The sequence below is a fragment of the Danio rerio genome, chromosome 23 (assembly GCF_052040795.2).
Source record: "Danio rerio strain M-AB ecotype USA chromosome 23, GRCz13ab, whole genome shotgun sequence".
Classification (NCBI taxonomy): Eukaryota; Metazoa; Chordata; class Actinopteri; order Cypriniformes; family Danionidae; genus Danio; species Danio rerio.
The window spans coordinates 46,022,935-46,045,978 of record NC_141043.1 but is presented as its reverse complement, the minus strand read 5'-3'; the positions used below and the strand labels follow the sequence as shown (position 1 = coordinate 46,045,978).

Below are 23,044 nucleotides of genomic sequence, written 5' to 3'. Positions count from 1 at the left end.
GAACCCAATCTGAATGGGCTGACATGCTGTTTCACTGTGACAGAACAATACTTTTTATTCAAGAGCAGAACTTATTCTTGTTTAAATCAAAATTTCTACATAAATTTATGCATCCAGAGAGACAAGTTACACAATCGTGGCTTACAGACAAATTGGTTTTGTTTGTGTTTAATAAATAGCTGTGAAGTTTCCATGATGAACACAATGCAAACAGTTTTACCCACAGTTTAGTATTGTTTTACTTTAATATTTTCAAAAGCAAGGGATCACTACAAAAGCAAGTACATGAACTACTACATACAGTACACATTACAGTGTTTGTAAAACTTCTGTTAACGATTCACTGATTCAGATGATTCACTCAGGGTGACAATAACAGTGCATTGATTCAAAGCAGAGCGATATTCAAGATTGAATGATTTAAATGATCCATTCAGAGTGAGTGTTGAGATTCATTGACTCAAATGATTCAGTCAGAATGACTCTCACAATGTATTTATTCAAAGGATCCATTCAGAGCAATATTAAAGATTTACTGATTTAAATGATCTATTCAGAGTGAGTGTTGAGATTCATTGACTCAAACGATTCAGTCTCAATGACTCTCACAATTCATTGATTCAAAGGATCCATTCAGTGCGTTATTCAAGATTTACTGATTTAAATGATTCATTCAGAGTGAGTGTTGAGATTCATTGACTCAAATCATTCAGTCAGAATGACTCTCAAAACTCATTTATTCAAAGGATCCATTCAGAGCAATATTCAAGATTTACTGATTTAAATGATTCATTCACTCAAATCATTCAGTCAGAATGACTCTCAAAACTCATTTATTCAAAAGATCCATTCAGAGTGATATTCAAGATTTACTGATTAAAATGATCCACTCAGAGTGAGTGTTAAGATTCATTGACTCAAATGATTCAGTCAGAATGACTCTCAAAAGTCATTTATTTAAAGGATCCATTCAGAGCAATATTCAAGATTTACTGATTTAAATGATTCATTCACTCAAATGATTCAGTCAGAATGACTCAAAACTCATTTATTGAAAGGATCCATTCAGAGCGATATTCAAGATTTACTGATTAAAATGATCCACTCAGAGTGAGTGTTAAGATTCATTGACTCAAATGATTCAGTCAGAATGACTCTCAAAAGTCATTTATTTAAAGGATCCATTCAGAGCAATATTCAAGATTTACTGATTTAAATGATTCATTCACTCAAATGATTCAGTCAGAATGACTCAAAACTCATTTATTGAAAGGATCCATTCAGAGCGATATTCAAGATTTACTGATTTAAATGATCCATTCAGAGTGAGTGTTGAGATTCGACTCAAATGATTCAGTCAGAATGAATCTCACAATTTATTGATTCAAATGATCCATTCTGAGGAATATCCAAGATTCACTCATTCAAATGATCCAATCAGAACGATGTTTATGTTTATGATCTATCTTTCTTTCTTTCTTTCTTTCTTTTCTTTCTTTCTTTCTTTCTTTCTTTCTTTCTTTCTTTCTTTCTTTCTTTCAAAAAGAAAAAAAGGTTTACAGCACAAATAAAACAGAATACAGTCTCTACAAACTATAGTTCTTTTTTAAACATTAAAAAAATTATGAATTAAACATATAACAAACGTATGAGAGAAATAAGGGGTAGCAAGAGGCAGGGCCGTGCAAAGGGGTGTGGCCTCAAACTAATCAAAACATGATTAGTGCAGTAAAATATGAGTAGTCTTTTAATAAGCACAATGTGTACAAGATAGAGAGGGTATGAAAAGTGAATTGTTTGTTCTGAAATTTGTGAATCGGAATTTGTCCAATAATAAACCCGAAACACACGTGGTTGTTGTCATGTGGTAAACTCGGCCAATCATTTAATATCATTGCCGTTATTGCAGCTCTAGCATTCGCTCTTCAGATGCTGCACTGGCTGAATCAGTCGTCTGATCTCGGAGCGCTGTCGTGGTACTTTGATGCCACATGTGACAGTCACGTGGCGTTAGCGCAGCATCAATCCGAATAAAATGTCTAACCGCCCTGCACCGCTTTAAGACTCAGTGAGTCTTATCCACTCAGAGAGTCTCACAATTCACTGATTAAATTGATTCTGTCAGTGTGTGTGTGTCAAATGATTCACTGATTCAAATGATCTGGCCAGAGCAAGGCTCGCAATTCACTGACTTAAATGATTCTGTCAGTATGTGTGTCTAACAATTCACTGAATTAAATGATTCTGTCAGTGTGTGTGTCTAACGATTTGTTGATTCAAATGATCTGGTCAGAGCAAGGCTTGTGATTCACTGAATCAAATTATCCAGACAGAGAATCTCTGGTTAATGACTTGCAGATTTCTGTGATCCAGTCAATGTGCGTCTCATGATTGACTGATTTAAATGACTCAGTCAGTGTGCATTTCATGATTCACTCATTTAATGATTCAGTCAGTGTGCGTCGCAGGATTCACTGATTTAAATGACTCAGTGTGTGTCTCATGATTGACTGATTTAAATGACTCAGTCAGTGTGCGTCTCATGATTCACTGATTTAAATGACTCAGTCAGTGTGTGTCTCATGATTCACTCATTTAATGATTCAGTCAGTGTGCGTCTCATGATTCACTGATTTGAATGACTCAGTCAGTGTGCGTCTCATGATTCACTGATTTAAATGACTCAGTCAGTGTGCATCTCATGATTCACTCATTTAATGATTCAGTCAGTGTGCGTCGTAGGATTCACTGATTTAAATGACTCAGTCAGTGTGTGTCTCATGATTGACTGATTTAAATGACTCAGTCAGTGTGCATCTCATGATTCACTGATTTAAATGACTCAGTCAGTGTGCGTCTCATGATTCACTCATTTAATGATTCAGTCAGTGTTCGTCTCATGATTCACTAATTTAAATGACTCAGTCAGTGTTCGTCTCATAATTCACTCATTTAAATGACTCAGTCAGTGTTCGTCTCATGATTGACTGATTTAAATCACTCTGCCAGTGTGCGTATCATGATTCACTGATTCTTACTTTTATTAGCTTTGATGATTTGTATTTTTCCCCAAAATAAAGAAATAAAAAGTCCAATAAAGCTGCTAAAATTAATCAAATATCATATTTGAAAGCATTTTAAAATGTAGTTCATCCCTATTTAAACCGTATTTCAACTGATTTAAACCCGAATTTCCAGCATCATTCTAATATGGATCTTCAATGAATAAAAGTGTTGTTGTTGTAATAAAGAACCCCATAAAGAGCATGAATGCTTGAATGCATAAGAGTGTGAGAGAATATTTTCTTCACATTAGATGCTGTAATGCTGATTAGCCGCTTGCTAAAAGTAGAGGTTTTCTATTAACCATGTGGATGGATTTATTGTCTCAGACGAGCCACATTCTGATGGCTGCAGATCTCTGAGCTCACGTCATTTCAGTCTGTCTCTCACAGTAAGTCTATTGTGTTCCTGCGTCATGAGATCTTTCACCTTTAAAACGAGCTGGAACGGCAGATTTGAGATTTGAGCGTTTTTAGGGATGAAAGAGGACGGACAGCACTCACACAATTAAGTCGCTGGTTCGATACCCGGCTGGGTCAGTTGGTATATCTGTGTGGAGTTTGCATGTTCTCCTCATGTTGGCGTGGGTTTCCTCCGGGTGCTCCGGTTTCCCCCAAAGTCCAAACACATGCGCTATAGGTGAATTGGATGAACTAAATTGGCTGTATGTTTTAGGTGTGTGTGTGTGAATGTGAGTGTGTATGGGTGTTTCCCAGTATTTGGTTGTGGCTGGAAGGGCATCCGCTACGTAAAATGCCAGAATAGTTGGTGTTTCATTCCACTGTGGTAACCCCTGATAAATAAGGGACTAAGCTGAAGGAAAATGAAACCTAAACTAAGCTCTCACAACTCACTGATCCAAATGATCCAGTCAGAGCGAGTCTGCGCTCAACGATTCAAATGATCTATTTAGAGTGATTCTCAAGATTAATTAATTCAAATGATCCATTGAGAGTGATTCTAAAGATTCATTGATTTAAATGATCCATTGAGAGTGATTCTCAAGATTTATTGATTCTAATGATCCATTCAGAAGGATTCTCAAGATTCACTGATTCAAATGATCCATTCAGAGATTTTCTCAAGATTCATTGATTCAAATGATCCAATGAGAGTGACTCTTACCAAATTCATTGATTTAAATGATCCATTCAGAGTGAGTCTCAAGATTAATCGATTCAAATGATCCATTAAGAAGGATTCTCAAGATTCACCGATTCAAATGATCCATTTAGAGTGATTCTCAAGATTCATTGATTCAAATGATCCATTGAGAGTGACTCTCACTAAATTCATTGATTCAAATGATCCATTCAGAAGGATTCTCAAGATTCATTGATTAAAATGATCCATTCAGATTGATTCTAGAGATTCATTAATTGTAATGATCCATTCAGAGTGTCTCTCACAAAATTCATTGATTCAAATGATCCATTCAGAGCCACATGATTCACTGATTTAAATGATTTATTCAGAGCTAGTCTGAAGATACACTGATTCAAATGATCCATTCAGAGGGAGTGTCGAGATTCATTGATTCAAAAGACTCATTAAGAGCAATTCTCTAAAATCACTGATCCAAATGATCCGGTCAGAGTGACAATTAATAGATTCAAATGATTATTTCTAAGGCCATGCCAAAGCATATCAATTGGACATAGCTGAGGACTTTGACTAGGTCACTTCACAGTCTTCATTTTGAGCACTGTTGACATCATACAGCCCACACACAGCTGATGTGTTCACATGCTCAACAGAAATGACTGTATTGTATGCTGTCAAATATACAGTCATTTTTACAATGCAGCTTTAAAATACAGTAACATACTGATTAACTGATCCACAGTAAAATACGGTTCATATTCCAGTTAAATGCTGGGTAATCTACAAAAATTGCATACATTAACCATCTAATCCATGCTGTTATTTTTTTTTTAATATGAGAGTCATCAATATGGCTGCAAATATGAGTGACAAATCTTGATGTACATGTAAGTGCAAAAAATCAAATTTTTTTATATTCTAAATGAGTATTAAGGGAGTCTTTAAGTGCTAAAACAACAGGAATTCTATTAAAATAATTCAAATGATCCATTCAGAAAGATTCTCAAGATTCATTAATTCAAATGATCCATTTAGAGTGATTCTCAAGATTCATTGATTCAAATGATCCATTGAGATTGACTCTCACCAAACTCATTAATTCAAATCATCCATTCAGAAGGATTTTCAAGATTCATTGATTCAAATGATCCATTGAGAGTGACTCTCACCAAATTCATTGATTCAAATGATCCATTCAGAAGTATATATATATATACATACAGTTGAAGTTAGAATTATTAGCCCCCTAGAATTATTAGCGCCCCTGTTTATTGTTTTCCCCAATTTCTGTTCAACGAAGAGCAGATTTTTTCAACACATTTCTAAACATAATAGTTTAAATAGTTTTAATAACTCATCTCTAATAACCGATTTATTTTATCTTTGTCATGATGACAGTGAATAATATTTGACTAGATATTTTTAAAGACACTTCTATACAGCTTAAAGTGACATTTAAAGGCTTAACTAGGTTAATTAGGTTATCTAGGCAGATTAGGGTAATTAGGTAAGTTATTGTATAATGATGGTTTGTTCTGTAGACTATCGAAAAAAAAAAACTTAAAGTGGCTAATACTTTTGACCCTGAAATGGTGTTTAAAAAATTAAAAACTGCTTTTATTCTAGCTGAAATAAAACAAATAAGACTATCTCCAGAAGAAAAAATATTATCAGACATACTGTGAAAATTTCCTTGCTCTGTCAAACAATATTTAGGAAATAATTTAAAAAATAATAAAAAAATTCAAAGGGGAGCTAATAATTCTGAGCTATATCACAGCCAAGTGCCATAGTGTCCCACTACTGACAATACAGTCCTATCGCACTGCTACTGTAATGAATGCTCACACAGAGATGGATCCATGTGCAGTACGTTTATTATACAAATGAGATTAAACAGTAGAAAGTGTATACTCAAGTGTACAGCAGGAGAGTACGGGTGTGTAGACAGGCGGCAGGTAATCGGCATCGGGTAACAGGCTGAGATCAGGGCTGGCGGCAGAGATTCAGAGTCCAAAAGCAGGCAGGGTTCAGGGCAGGCGGCGATATAAATACAGGGTCGAGAAACAGTCCGGGTTGGCAACAAGAAGTAATCAGGATCAGGAGAAAACGCTCAGAAATGTCTGCAGGGCAAAACAAGACTTCGCACTGAAGTGGCGTGTGTGTGCTGCTTATATGTGTGTGGAAGGTGATTGTAGATGTGTGTCAGGTGTGTCTGCAATCAGTGTAGATGGATGACGTAATGTCAATAGTCCGGTGATGATGACCTCTGCTGGTTAGTGAGGGAAATAGCTGGGACCGAGCCGGTGACAGCTACTCATGTGATATTGCATATATACAACAGTTCGACAGCACAATTGTGTATATAAAAAGAAATCAAACACGAAGAGTCTCAAAATCATTTTTATGAGGAACTACTTTCTTTCGCCATTCATTCACATCTGCAGAAACCGTTGCTCATTCACCAACGTCACTTTAGAGATAGGGTTTGAATGATTCTCTAGCGTAATGTCTAAAGTGATGACAAAACAGCTGATTTTGCTCACATTTTAAGATTATAATGCTGAACGTGACATGAAATGTCATCAGTCTACAGAGATTTGCCAGTATTTTTCTGTTGGAATTGGGAGATCAAAATAATAAACCCTGAAAAAGCCAAAGCAAACACTACCAGAAACACTACCAGACTACTATGGTATAAATACAGCACTACAACAAACAAAAGACAGATAACAGGGCCTATTATGCGTTCTCTGTCACCATTTTGTGGCGGAAAGTCAACCATCTTTACTCTGCTCAGTATAAAAGACTGATGGATGCCGACACGCTGAATCGCCAAGCACTATCCTTATAAATAAACTGCATAGTTGCAATCTAAACAACTACATTCATGCCTAAAAATGCCTCATAAGTGCATTATGTTGTCCAACAGCAGGAATATTTGTCAAACTGTAATAAGTTTATTGATCTGCTCGGAGTAAAGGGGCGGAGTAATACACAAGGGGGAGGAGGCTGTAGGAGTGCTGATATTGCAGAATACCACACGGCTTTCAGCCAATCAGATTCGAGAAACAGACAGAACTGTTGTATGGAGGAAAAAAAAAAAAAATATATATATATATATATATATATACATACACACACACACACACACACACACACACACACTTGTTATTATGTGTGTGTGTGTGTGTGTATATATATATATATATATATATATATATATATATATATATATATATATATATATATATATATATCATACCTGTATATATTATTATATATACCTTTTTGAAGGTATATATATTATATACCTTCAAAAATCACTCAAATAATAATTATTATTATTAGTATCATTATTATTATTGTTATTAATATTATTGTTATTATTATTATTTTTAATGGTAATAGTAATTAAAGCAATAATTAATGGAATAATCATTTCATTTGAAACTACATAAAATAAGAAAAATATTAAAAATGAATAAATATTTTACATTTTTTAATAATAATTTTCTTTAAAAAAAACATGAAAAAAATAACCCCAAACTTTTGACCAGTATATTATTTTACTTACCCAATTGGCAGATTATTTTGCTTTTTTTTAAAGGAAAACTCACTATTTCTGAAAACAAGACACTATTTTATGCTTCCCAATATAAAAAATGCTTCTTGATATGAGAATTTCTGAATATTTGGACTAAAAACAAGACCAAAACTTTAAGTAAGAAACACATTTTCTACAGTGTAATATCCGGCTGCTCATGTCATCTTAGCATCATGCCATGATAATATAAAGATCATTTATTTATTCATTCATTACATTAAATTAATTAAGTGTAAAATGAGAGAACAAAATGTCACAGACGTCTCTTTGATATAAAGTGCCTGCAGCTGATTTGATCTAGTATTGATATCCATCTGTAGATGCTTTTTTTCTCATCAGAAATTAGGTTTCTGGGATACTGGTTTCGCTGTATTGATGACTACTAGTGTGCTGCACTAATTCTAGAAACAAATGATACTCTGAATAAAAAAAACCCTAATAATTCTCTGGGATATTCTAAAGGAGTTTATTGAACCATGAAACCACACCAGCGTACACAAAATTCCTCCAGTCTACAAGAGTTTCAGTGTGTTCTCCCAAAAGAGCCTGAAATATTTGACCCAAAAATTCATTCATCCAATTCCCATGATCAAAATCTCCACTCCTTCATCAATGAGGCCATAACTGAATAGATTTTTGAATCACAGTGTCAAGTCAAGTTCCCCAAAACACTTTCAGCAAATCAGCAGTGAGCAGCGTGGGGAGATATTTAATTATTTATGAGGGGTCACCACAGTGTCAACTATTCTGGTATATGTTTTATGAAGCGGATGTCTTTTCAGCCGCAACCCAAGACTGGGAAACACCCATACACTCTCACATTCACATACACTCATACACTACGGCCAATTTAGATCATCCAATTCCCCTACAGGGTCTCTGTAGATATCATAATGTCAAATTTAAGACCTTTTACGACCTTTTTAAGACCATTAAGTATTAAATTTAAGACCTATATCGCAATATCAAAAACACGCGAGAGAAAATGTAAAAGCACAAAATTATGGGTAAAATAAAGTTATTTAAATTGAACAGTACTGAAGTCAGGTTAAATGCGCCATTGAACTACAGAAAAAACAAACATCTTAATGCAGATTTATACTTAAACCTGGCACCGCATCGCACAACTCACCAAACGGATTAAGGCCTTTATACTTGACACATTCACCATTGAGATATTTTTTTTTAAATGACAGGGTCCAAAAAAACAAAGTAAAATCAGACAAATAAAAAGATAATCATTATCACTGAAGATGTTTTTGGGGGCCTCTTTTTTGTAGTTTTAACAAACTTATCCCTCAGGTTTTTTCAAAGTTTTACAAAAACTTTCCTCCTTTCCCACGGCTGTTGCAATTTCTAGCCAATAATTAACGGTCATTCTGGCAAGCAGAAATGTAACTGTGATAGAAAATAGGTCAAAACTTGATTAGGTATTATAGCTTACTGTACTATTCACTCTTCAAATAAATCCCACTATCAATCCCATTTTATCGCTAAAATAAAGTGAACTAGTGTCTGCTGTACAGTGTTTTGTAAAGTACAGTAAAGTACTTCAATTACCCTGTTGTGGTAATACTATAGTTGCTATGGTAACACAACAAGTGTATTATAAACAAAGGCTGCGTCCGAAACCGCATACTTCCATACTATATAGTACGCTAAAATCAGTATGCGAGCCGAGTAGTATGTCCGAATTCATAGAATTTGAAAATCAGTAGGCGAGAAGTACCCGGATGACTTACTACTTCCGGCGAGATTCTGAAGTGCGCATCCCATGCACGCTGCGCTATCCCATAATGCCCCATGAGAGAATTCATGAATGGAAGTGAGGCGACGCAACTGACGCAGGTAGGTCACGTGACCATGACAAAATGGCAGATGTAGTACGTCCGAATTCCATTCATACTTTTCACATTCATACTGTATAGAACGTACTTTTCTAACGGCCGAGTAGTACATTTAAATTCAAATGCAGTACCTACTGAGTAGTAGGCAGTTTCGGACGCAGCCAAACTACCCAGTGCTTTAGTTTTTTTTTTAAATATAAGGTATATTTTTTCTACAATTCACCACACTTTACTGTAGTAAAACTACACTGTATTTCATTTTATCAGTACACTATTCTTAATACTACAGTGTGCTGAAGCATCTCTGGAGAGCAAAAGCATGAAAGGAGTCCGACGGAGCGAGAGCAGATCATTCGCACGTGAGCAGCCAGTGTTTTGAGAGCTCGCAAGAAGTATTACAGCGCTCATGACTTATAAAACTGCGCCTGCGACATTTGTCAGTGAAATAACGGCATACTCTGCCAGCCGAAATCATGTCGTGCGCACTCAAAGCGAACTTCCGCAAACACAGCGATGATGTCACATTCGCCGCGCGCACTGAGTTTAATATCAGAAAGCTGATTGGCTATTGCAAGTTGACCTTTTTGTAGTTGTAATACCGCAAATTACAATTGGACTACTGAAATAAAGAACTACAACAACCCAAAAACCAAGCAACAACAACAAAAAGAATTTAAATGAGCATTAGATGTAGCGTTACATGGACATCGCAAAAATAAGACCTGTGCAAAAATATTTAAGACCTAGAACAGCGAATTTAAAACTTTTTAAAGCCATAAATTTCAATTTTTTTAATTTAAGACTTTTTAACACTTTTTAAGACCCCGCGGGGACCCTGCCCTATAGCGCATGTGTTTGGACAATTGTGTTTAGAAATGTGTTGAAAAATCTTCTCTCCATTAAACATCACTTGGGGAATATTTGACAATGGATTCAATTTCACAGGGCTGCTAATAATTTTGACATATATACAGTATACAGTGATATAAATACATTTGTAGGGGCAAAATCAGTTTTTGTATACCCTGACCAAGATTTACTTAACTGTTAATGTATAAATGTCGTATTTCTGCCAGGTAACGTTTGTCAAAACCAACAAACCCTTATAAAACTGTTGCAGTAATGTGGGCTATTAGCTCTGCATACATCTGAGCTGAACAACAAACACTTGGCCATAAAAATTCATCTCCGGCAGCAGGACGAGGTCAAGAGTATAATCTCATTTCTGGATGTTAATGGCTTTCTCAGATACAGACTCACACTCACAGACCTGAATTACAATTAGCTGTGTGTGTGTGTGTGTGTGTGTGTGTTTTATAAAGCTTAAACATATAAAAGGGTGGCACGGTGGTTCAGTGGTTAGCACGGTCGCCTCACAGCAAAAAGGTTGCTGAGTTCCTGCTGGGTCAGTTGGCATTTCAGTATGGAGTTTGCATGTTCTCCCGTGTTGGTGTGGGTTTCCTCCTGGTGCTCTGGTGTCCCCCACAGTCCAAACACTTGTGCTATAGGGGAATTGAATAAAGTAAATTGGCCGTAGTGTATGAGTGTGTGTGTGAGAATGAGTGTGTATTGGTGTTTCCAAGTACTGGGTTGCAGCTGTAAGGGCATCCGCTGCATAAAACATATGCTGGATAAATTGGCGGTTCATTCTGCTGTGGTGACCCCTCATAAATAAAGGGACTAAGCCGCAGAAAAATGAATGAATGTATTATTGATCAAATAAATACAGCCTCAGAGATGTCTTTCATTTATATATGAGCAATATCACACTCGTAGCAGTGTTATATGACTGTATATCAGCACTGGTGGGAGGTTATGCAGCCATAGTGCACTGCTACGAGTGTGATATTGCATTTATACAACAGTTCAACCGCACAATCTTGTATATAAATAAGAAAATCAAACATGGAGTCTAAAACTCTTTTGTATTAGGAACTACTTTCTTCCGCCATTCAGTCACGTCTGCAGCTGACGTAAAAACAGTAGAAGCCATTACTAATTCACCAACAACACTTAGAGCTAGTGTTTGAATGACTTATGTCTAAAGTGACGACAAAGCAGCAGATTTTGTTCACTTTAAAATTATAAGGCTGAACGTGACATGAAATGCCATCCATCTACAGAGATATCTTCTTACAGTGATACAGTCTACAGTATTTCTCTGTTGCAATCGGGATTTCACAATACTTAACGCCGAAAATAAAAACAAACCCACTAACGTTACCAGACTGCTGTTGTGGTTGCGATAAGGAAAAACGCTAAACACAAGCGGACTTTGCTTATTTAAATCAGCCAACACAACTCACATTCCTGATATGCGAGAAAATCGGTATAAATACAGCACTATAACATACTAAAAGAGAGATCATCTAAAGCAGGTCGCACACCAGAAGCGCCGCTCGGCGCTGCGACACGGCGCGTACATGACAGTTTAAAGTATCACACACCAGACGCGCACATTCGAATGATATTTAACATGAAACTAATCAGATGGCGCTCTGTGGCGCGGCTGAAAAATGAACTGCGTCCTGAGCCGTCACCGGGCGCCGCCGACAGCCGCCGACTTGCGGCGCCGGTGTGTGTATCCTGATAGAAACCTATGTTTAGAATTCTAAAATACATGGCGCTGCGTGGCGCTGCGCGGCGCGCCGCCGAGCGGCGATTCTGGTGTGCGACCTGCTTAACCTGCCAACATGTCTCTGAAAAACTGAGAGACCGGGAGGATTGGGTGTTCGGGGGTGAATAACACTGCTGAGAACAGGGATGGGGTGCAGCGGCTTTTGAGCGGCTGCTTCAATCGGGTACTGTAACAAAGTTTGCAAGCCAGGGGTGTTTACAGACCATACCAAAGAGCGGGGTAGGTGAAATTACGGGAGTTTTTTAGGAAGAAATAAAAACGGGAGGGTTGCGGGAGACTGGTCTGATATACGGGATACTCCCATGAAAATCAGAAGTGTTGGCAGGTATTTCTTACCAGTTTAATAATGATTTGATCTGCTGTAGTTAGAAATCAGACTGTTATAATCTTCTAAGCATAAGGGCTTATTATCAATAACTGTAAAAAATATGGACGACGCGACAGCCCCTTTTCCCATTGAACGCCTTGAGGGCAAAACGCCTGCTTGACGGGCACAAACTGTCGCAAAAGACTGCTGAAATTGGAGCCTTGACATGCGCAGAAGGACTGTCTGATGGAGCCAGAGCAGGAGCCGCGAAAATGAGCCGAGCTTCCAACCAAACGCTTTATGTAAAATAAACCACGCCCCCCGAACTTCTCAGCATGCGTTTGCTGTCTTATCAACACAAATGGATGTAATAACGTTAACAAATATGAGGGTTTTATATATTCAATCGCGCCAGCTCCGGGCCGCAGGGCATAACCTACTCGCGGCGTCGCGGGCTGAATCCGGCTCGCATGCGGCAGCGCCGGCTCGCTCAAGCATATGGCTTGATTGACTCGGGCTGGAATCGGGCAGTAAGTCCAGGCATCCGGAGTAGGTAGAGCAGAGGTAGTCAGTCTGACCTCTGAGGGGTAAGTCTCCGGCAGGCGAGAATCTAGCCGGAACTGGCCCGAGTGTATTTTGCTATCTGGGTGGTTAGGCGTGTATCAGCAAACTAATAAAGCCCGAAAAAAGCCCTGACCTTAGCGAATAAACAGTGTTCCACCAGATCATGTATGTCAGAAACTGTAGTTTACTGCTGAACTCATTTTGTCATGGTAAAATAACACAGAAATCGAATAATAACACTTCAGTCTCCTGCCGAAGCTCAGACGCGCTGCTTTGAGAAACTGTCAATCACAGCTGTCAATCACGATGACACGCCCAGCATTAAATTACTGCTAAAAACAAACTGTTTACAAAAATGAAGATCTGCACCTATTTCAGCACAATAACCAGTGCCTTAATCCACCAGAACCATCTTTCGGGACATTTTATTGCAAGTGTAATAAATTTTTTTATTTGGGCTCAAGTCTCCTTCATTAACATAGAGGAGGCGGGCTTTATGACTTGTACTGCAGCCAGCCCCCAGGGGGCGATCTAATGGCCGAGACCTTCACTCAAACGCAGGCTTGCGGCACACTTGCTTATTATGTGGTTCTGGCGCCATCTTCAGGACAGAAAGCGTCAACCATCTTTGGTCTACACTATGGCTGCCAACGAGCTCTCTCAAAAATTGTAAATATTTTAAAATAGGCACTATTCTTGCAAATAAACTGTATAGTTGCAATCTAAACAACTACATTCTTGACTAAAAAAGCCTCAGAAGTATATTTTGTTGTGTAACAGCAGTAATATTTGTCAACCTGTATTGTCTCTACTTGTTGCTGGCTGTATATGGGCGGAGTAATACACAAAGGGTAAAGAGGCTGTACGAGTGCTGATATTACTTAAATATATCACGGCTATCAGCCAATCAGATTCGAGAACCAGACAGAACTGTTGTATAAATATATAAACATCTCTCTATACATCTCTCTTTCAAAGACATCTACCATATATACATGTGGTAACTACAATAGAGTTGTAGTACGAAAAGCATAACTTAAGCATTTTTGTTCATGTTAACTAAACATATAACAATGGGTTAATTATCCTATTAGTTAACACATCAATTTCTATCAACAAATGCTAGTAACACATTAATGTTGGTACAAAACTGTAGAGTAAATTTTACAATAATCTTTCTAATTCCATTAACAAATGCTTTGTTATTGATAAATCATGTTAGTAAAGAGTTAACAAACAAGAATAACATGCCAGTCTTGGAGTGTTAAAGGGGACCGTGCAATTCTGGTGACTGTCACTTTAAATTCAAATGAGATTTTGCTCGTTTTAAAAGAGGGCGGAGCTACAAGTGCTTGTGCATCAGCATAGTGGCAGATTTAAAAACAAGACTAAAGGCTGATTTATACTTCTGCGTTAAACGGCGGCGTATGCTACGGCGCTGACGCATAGCCCTTTGCCGTGGCCATCGGTGACGTGCTGACGTGCACCTCTCAAAAAATGTAACTATACGTCGCAACGACACATAGCGTAAGCTCTGTGATTTGCTCGGCTTGGTAGCGATGACGAGTCTGGGCGGGACCGAGAGCCGCGTGAATGGTGCGAGCCTGATGGAGCGATTGTTAGGGCCAGACGGAATCTGCGGACGTTTTTTGCTATTTCTGCGGAGAATTTTGGTAAAAATCTGCGGATTTCTGCAGAATTATTTTGGGAGTACCCAGCGGAGTATCATAACTTACACTTTAATATATTAAATAAAAGTAATAAATTACTGAATAAAAACTGAATAAATTCCCATTTACACATTTACTCAAGTAAATAAACAGAATTTATAATGGGCTAAAAAACTGCAGAAATCTGCCGAACTCTGCAGAAATCTGCAAAAAATCTGCGGAATTCTGCGGAAAATCTGCACGCGCAGATTCCGTGTGGGCCTAGCGATTGTTTACAAGTGTGGAGTCCCGCCAAGGAGCTCCGGATGGAAAGTTTTGTTTTGTGTTTACCTCATAGTTAAAGTTGTTGCACGTCCGCCGGTTCCTGCCTCAAAATGAGCAAGTTTGAGCCACTTGTACATCCCGGAAGTGTTCAGAAAAAGCAAAACAACAACGAAGAAACTCGACACAGAGGAACATTTACACCTCACTGCCAACTAGCATTTCGGAAGTGTTAATGCAGACCGACAGAGACAGCGCGCAGAAGTATAAATGCACAGCTGCTTGACTCAAAATGATAAACCAGGCTTAACGCCCTATATGCTAATGAGGGAGAGATCATCACTAGTGGGCGGGGCTTTCCCCCTTTGATGACACGTAGAAAAGGAGAATGTCAATCAAAGTGTTTCTGGAGACGTTTTTTATCAAGAGCGATTACAAAATTAAAAATTATTACATTTTACCATTAGAAGCTGGTTATATTCACACACTGTTGTCACACAACTGTGTTTAATCCTCTTTTAAAAGTGTTTTAGCACAAACTCCAAACATGAACATATTATTCATGTTTGCTAATGCATCGTATTCGAGTAGCATATGGTATTATTTTGGTTCCAACTATATAAATGTTTTTTTTTTCCAGCATTCTTCAAAGTATCTTGCTTTGTGTTTAACAGAAGAAAGAAACTCATAAAAGTTCAGAATCACCTGAGTGTGAAGAAATGATGAGGAAAAGTTCATATGTTGGTGTACTGTTCCTTTAAGAAATCTGACAGTCTATCGAGGCACAGCACGGATCTGGAAGGGTTGAGGAGCAGAAGAGACGCTCGTGGTTCCTTTTAGACTCAACTTTTGTCCCTCGACAGGCAGGAAAGTGAAATGCTGCATCAGAGAGATGAAGAAGAGGAAGAGCTCCATACGGGCCAGCTGCTCACCTGGACACATCCGCTTACCTGCAAAACAACAGCTGACTCAGTAAATCTGCTCTCACTTCATGAGAAATAAGACACGTGTGAATTTACAGTGTTAAGCCTAATTTAGTACACCCTTCACAGATCTCTCTTTTAAATTCACACTGTAAAACATATTTGTTAATTAACAGTTTCTCATTTTATAATTCTCAAGTGTTTTCTGTTTATTAACGGTTGTGAATTGCATTATGGGGTGTTGATCTCTGCTTTGTTGACTTTTGATTTTAAAAATTCAACTCTACAGTTTAACAAAGTGACGTCTATTGACATTTTACTGGCTTGAAATAATACATTCATTGATTTCTTGTCAGCTTTGTCCCTTTATTAATCTAGGGTCGCCACAGCGGAATGAACCGCCAACTTATCCAGGTCGTTTTTTACGCAGCGGATGCCCTTCCAGCCGCAACCCATCTCTGGGAAACATCCACAAATACTCACACACACATACGGACAATTTAGCCAACCCAATTCACCTGTACCGCATGTCTATGGACTGTGGGGGACAACCGGAGCACCCGGAGGAAACCCAGGCAAACGCAGGGAGAACATGCAAACTCCACACAGAAACGCCAACTGAGCCGAGGCTCGAACCAGCGATCCAGCGACCTTTTGGTTTGAGGCAACAGCACTACCTACTGCGCCGCCAACTAATAAATTGTATAAAAAATAATATATAGAGAAATAAGTGTGTAAAATAACAGTAAATGTAGTGTAAGTGTTTTGGATAAATCTGATAATTTTACAATAGATATTGATAAAGGCATAATTCATCCCTCTCTGCAGGTCAAGAGTTTGGGTGTCATTTTGGATAGCACACTCTCGTTTGAAGGTCACATTAATAATTTTACACGTACTGCATATTTCCACCTGCACAACATTACTCGTCTCCTCTCACAACCAATAACACAGCAATTGTCATCCATGCATTAGTTACTTCACGTCCTGACTAAAGCAATGTACAGTTGAAGTCAGAATTATTAGCCCCCCTGAATTATAAGCCACTCTGTTTATTTTTCCCCCAATTTCTGTTTAACAGAGAGCAGATTTGTTTTCAACACATTTATAAACATAATAGTTTTAATAACTCATTTCTAATCACTGATTTATTTTATCTTTACTATGATGACAGTAAATAATATTTGACTAGATATTTTAACAGATTCAGGAAATGTTCACAGCATGTCTGATAATATTTGTTCTTCTGGAGAAAGTCTTATTTGTTTTATTTTGGCTAGAATAAAAAAAAAATGTATTTATTTATTTTTTTACTTTTTGGGTCAAAATTATTAGCCCCTTTAAGCAATTTTTTTCTGATACTCTACAGCAGTGATTCTCAAACTTTTTTCCACCAAGTACCACCTCAAAAAAAGTTGTCTCTCCAAGTACCACCAAAATGACCACTATTGAAATAATGTAGCGTAGTTGGCCAAATTAAGCACTTCAGCACTGCACAGTTCGAAAACGAGGCATATACATATTTATACAATTTGAAAACTTAACCACGTGACTCGCAGAAAGTTAAGATATTTTCGGTAACACTTTACAATAAGCTTCATTAGTTAATGCATTTACTAACATGAACTAATCATGAACAACACATGTACAGCATTTATTAATCATAATTGAACATTTACTAATGCATTATTAACATCCAAGTCCATGCTTGTTAACAATAGTTAATGCACCATGAGTTAACATGAACTAACAATGAACTACTGTATTTTCATTAACTAACGTTACCTAACATGAACAAATACAGTAGTAGATGTATTGTTCATTGTTTGTTCATCTTAGTAAATGCATTAACTATCATTAACTAATGAACCTTATTGTAAAGTGTGACTATGTTTTCAAATGGGTATGCCTGAAATACGCAAGCGCATCGTGCTGTAGTTCCTACTCATTTTGCTAGCCTGTGGGTTAAATTTTGATGCTCAAGTGATCGAGATGTAACAAGAGAATACGGTCATTTTTCAAAATAAAATATTTTGACTATCTTGGTACTAATTAATCTATAGACCGGTGCCGGTCTGTGGCCGGAGGGTTGGGGACCACTGCTCTACCGCATATCTGCTCTGCAAGCACCATGCACCTCTTTCTTGAGTTCTGCAACATTTGGATTGATTTTTATCAGCTGATGACGCGATGCACTAAAGTAAACATTCTAAGCACATCGAGTTGATCGTAGGTTTTAGAGAACAGCCAATGCTGATCACAGGTGTTATTGTACGCATCAAATGATTAAAATTGTATTCATTTATTTCTTTCATCACTCAGTGATTCCTCCGCGTACCACTAGAAGTAAGCCCGCGTACCACTAGTGGTACACGTACCACAGATTGAGAACCACTGGCTCTACAGAACAAACCATCATTATACAATAACTTAGTTAAGCCTTTAAATGTCACTTTAAGCTGTGTAGAAGTGTCTTGAAAAATATCTAGTCAAGTGTTATTGACTGTCATCATGGCAAAGAGAAAATAAATGCGTTTCTTATGATAAAAAAAATCGGACAAATTTCCCAAGAAATAAGACACAAACGCTGTAAAGATCTGACTTACCTATTGAAAAAGGGATGAAATTTTCTTTCTTTAAAAACTTGCCATTTTGGTCCAGAAAGTGATCCGGGTTAAAATCGTATGGAGTGCTGTACTCCTTCTTGTCCAGTAGGATTGGTTTCAGCATCGGCAAAACAATCACACCCTGTAATAACCAAACAGATTGTGAAGTATTAGATTTATGGATTTTCTTCATTAAAACATGCTCTTTTCTATTCCTATATATATATATATATATATATATATATATATATATATATACATATATATATATATATATAAATAAATAAATATATATATATATATATATATATATATATATATATATATATATATATATATATATATATATATATATATATATACATACACACACATATATATATATATATATATATATATATATATATATATATATATATATATATATATATATATATATATATATATATATAAAATTCTTAAAATGTCCAGCTTTAGAGCCAAAAAAAGGTGTTTACAGCCTGGTACAAAAAAGTCTTGGTGTATATAACCAGGGCTTTACATTAACACCCGCCAACCCGCCAGATGCTAGTAGATTTCGGCGGTGGCTGGTAAGACAGACACTCCCACTAGCCACTTTGGCTGGTTGAAAATAATTTTCCCAGATAATAATTCTTAAAAGCAGGGTTCGACAATAAGGATGGTCCAATATGCATGCACAGGCGATCGAGAAGCATCAAAAATAATTGCTTCCGCAACTTTGTGCGAGCACAGCAGGTGAATACCGAATGAGAGGATAATCACTCGCGCAAACAGCTGAGGTAATGCGCGTGACTGTTTATAATGCGTGCGCGCTCCCGTTTCCTTTTGTGAAGCGACTGTGTCTAGATACACAACTGATGCGATCGGTTCTCTTTCAAATAGACTGGACAAAAAGGGAGGAACCTGCACCTACAGTCTTGCTGCTATCAAGAGTTCCAGAGTTGACTTATTGTAAGCAGCGGCAGTTGCTTTCGCTTTAACCATTATCACACAGTATGTTTTTTACCTGCTTTCTTTTGCGTTAATATGGTTTAAATATAATTTTTTTACAATAACATTGCTTTAATCGGAGATTAACTCCCCATTTATGTGTAGTTAACTGGTGATCTGGGACCTTTAGCCAGGACGTATGACTGTGCATATGTTTTGTTAAATAAAAAGTATAGTATTCAGCTATATTTTGCTCGTTTTGGCACATTTAAAATTTGTGGCTAAGAAATAATGAACTGTTTATTTATGGTGTGGTCTGAGATAAATTGGGTGGATCCTTTATTTTGGGCTGTGAAAATTATGAAAACTAATTGTAATATATGAAACCCTGACCCATTTGCTCATGATTATTGAGCAAGCTCATACACGACACACAAAAAGTGAAATGAATGAGGAGGCATGTAGAGATAACGCAAACTCTAAATCAAGTCATTTTAGCATGTCAAAGTCATAATGATGTGTATAAAATATATTTTCCCAACAATTAAACTGTGGCCAGTGAAAATGGCGAGTGGCTAGTAATGTTGGAAAACTACTAGCCACAGTGGCTGGTGATCATTAAAGTTAATGTTAAGCCCTGTATATAACTATTATAACCCTTTATGACAAATGTGAGGGGATGAATGTTTTCATCAAAATTCAGAAAAATTAAAGACGTTGATTAACAGGTATCTGCTGTTTGCTGTCACAATTACCATCTGATTCTTGGCCATAGTACTTTGCATAAATATCATATATATGGTTTATAAATGTGGCTTTATAAAGTCTATTGATTTTTGGGATTATTAGTTACAATTATGAAATAATGTGGCATGCCTTGCACTGTGCACACAGACCAGTCTGGCCTCCATTTTTCCCGAAGAAAAACCGTAAAAGGGACTGCAGTTGAAATTTAGCTATGTTGCTTCTTTTAGGGCGGACCTTTAATTGTTCATTGTCCCTGTCAAATTAAGAATAAAAATAAGCAAAATGCTCCGCCCAAGCCCCGCCTCTTTGCCCATTTTTGGATGGTTAGCCCCGCCTACTTGTAGCTTCATTTGTGCTCACCCATCTTGAAGTAGGTGACTCGCACATGCACTTTCGGACACATGTACTCAACAGAGTGATGTCACTGTGAGGGGCGGGGTTAGATGTAGACGTTAAACCCAACTCCGCCCAAGCCCCGCCTCTTTGCCCATTTTTGGATGGTTAGCCCCGCCTACTTGTAGCTTCATTTGTGCTCACCCTTCTTGAAGTAGGTGACTCGCACATGCACTTTCGGACACAAGCACTCAACAGAGTGATGTCACTGTGAGGGGCGGGGTTATATGTAGACGTTAAACCCAACTCCGCCCAAGCCCCGCCTCTTTGCCCATTTTTGGATGGTTAGCCCTGCCTACTTGTAGCTTCATTTGTGCTCACCCTTCTTGAAGTAGGTGACTCGCACATGCACTTTCGGACACATGTACTCAACAGAGTGATGTCACTGTGAGGGGCGGGGTTAGATGTAGACGTTAAACCCAACTCCGCCCAAGCCCCGCCTCTTTGCCCATTTTTGGATGGTTAGCCCCGCCTACTTGTAGCTTCATTTGTGCTCACCCTTCTTGAAGTAGGTGACTCGCACATGCACTTTCGGACACATGTACTCAACAGAGTGATGTCACTGTGAGGGGCGGGGTTAGATGTAGACGTTAAACCCAACTCCGCCCAAGCCCCGCCTCTTTGCCCATTTTTGGATGGTTAGCCCCGCCTACTTGTAGCTTCATTTGTGCTCACCCTTCTTGAAGTAGGTGACTCGCACATGCACTTTCGGACACAAGCACTCAACAGAGTGATGTCACTGTGAGGGGCGGGGTTAGATGTAGACGTTAAACCCAATAGTGTAGGAGTATACGCACAGCCAGATTTACTTTAGAAAATGTATTTAATTATAGAAACTAGTTACTTATTGCAGTCTTTGTTACACAACACAGGGATGCAATCACCTTTGGGATGAGCTGTCCTCCCACTGTCGTGTCCTTGTTGGCCACTCTGGGAGGCGTAAAGGTAACAATGTTGGCAAACCTCTGAATTTCATGGATCACGGCATAGGTGTACGGCAGATTTGTCCGGTCATCCATCAGTGGTTGGCGGGTCTGTCCAATCACCTGATCGATCTCTGACTGCACCTTCTCTGAGAAAACGAAGACACAGAAGATATTCATTTCAGATTTAATCATATAGCGCTTTTCGCAATAACAATTGTTCTAAAGAGTGCGTGTATTTGTGTATTTCTTAAGTGTTCAATATCCCACCTTGAACATCAGGATATTTGACCATGAAAGCTAAAGCCCATCTCAGAGTGTTGGAAGTGGTTTCTGTTCCTGCTCCAAACAGATCCACCACACAGAACATCAGGTTCTCCTCCGTGAACTCGGCATCACTGTCTTTACACTGAGAATGAAGGACACAGAAAACACTGCACATACTGCATAATGTCCATATGATCATACATGTTTATATTTATGCATACATGTTCATATTTAACTTTATATATATATATATATATATATATATATATATATATATATATATATATATATATATATATATTAGAGCTGCACGATTCTGGCTAAAATGAAAATCGGGATTTTTTTGCTTAAAATAAAGATCACGATTTTCTCACGATTCTGTAGATGTAAAATAAAGGTATGGTAAAAACAAACATATGGCACAACCTTGATAATAACATTATGTGTAGGTCTACTTATTTCTATAAATAATTCTATTTTATATTAATCTATTCTTATAATAATTATGATGTTGAATTATTATGTTTGAGATATATGCTTGCAATCTGTCATATTAGACAATTTTATTCACTGGTAAAATCAGACATTTGCCATTATCAGATTATATTCAACAATATTTAGGCTAGAGTAGTTATACTGACATTGTAAACATTTATTTTCATGCACAACTGTGGGTTCGCTATGAAAGAAAAAACATCAAATGCTTGTCGTAATCATAACTCTAAAATGCGATTTGATCATTTAAATGAAGTGCACACTTTCGGTTTTATTCTGACTGCTAAGTGCTTGGTTCATACTTCACGCTCTCAAACGATAACTCTGTGCCACAAACTGAATATTATTTACAACTGTATTACCTGTTACTCGCAACATATGCAGGTTCTGTTCACTAAAGTAGCATCATTAAGTAGAGCGCGCGCGCCCTCTCTGTGATAACAGCTCACAGCCAGCAGCTCACGTCACGTGTGATTTCCCGATTGCGAAAACATCATTTTATGAAGACAAAAATGACATTTTTAGCTGAATTATACCTTATAAATACAGTATGTGACTCATTCAACATCATTTGGAGGTGTCAATGTCACTGAGCAATGTTTGTGAAACAATGGAAAAGACTCGTGCAGCCGCCTTTCTTCTCTCCTGAACTTGAAAATATGATTGACAGAATCGTAG

The 23,044-nt window shown here is 37.6% G+C and overlaps 1 protein-coding gene across 1 annotated transcript in view; it reads right to left on the bottom strand.

Moving 5' to 3' along the window:
• Nucleotides 1-8,226: 8,226 nt before the first annotated feature.
• Nucleotides 8,227-23,044, bottom strand: part of cyp2ae1 (cytochrome P450, family 2, subfamily AE, polypeptide 1) — a 29,254-nt gene continuing 14,436 nt past the window's right edge. The window contains exons 7-13 of the mRNA XM_087307775.1: nucleotides 21,875-22,013; nucleotides 21,566-21,753; nucleotides 18,591-18,732; nucleotides 12,302-16,011; nucleotides 11,498-11,990; nucleotides 9,789-11,390; nucleotides 8,227-9,393 (exon numbers count right to left, since the gene is read on the bottom strand). Coding sequence (XP_087163901.1) covers nucleotides 15,836-16,011; nucleotides 18,591-18,732; nucleotides 21,566-21,753; nucleotides 21,875-22,013 — 645 coding nt within the window. The 3' untranslated portion in view covers nucleotides 8,227-9,393; nucleotides 9,789-11,390; nucleotides 11,498-11,990; nucleotides 12,302-15,835. The remainder of the gene's footprint in view (nucleotides 9,394-9,788; nucleotides 11,391-11,497; nucleotides 11,991-12,301; nucleotides 16,012-18,590; nucleotides 18,733-21,565; nucleotides 21,754-21,874; nucleotides 22,014-23,044) is intronic.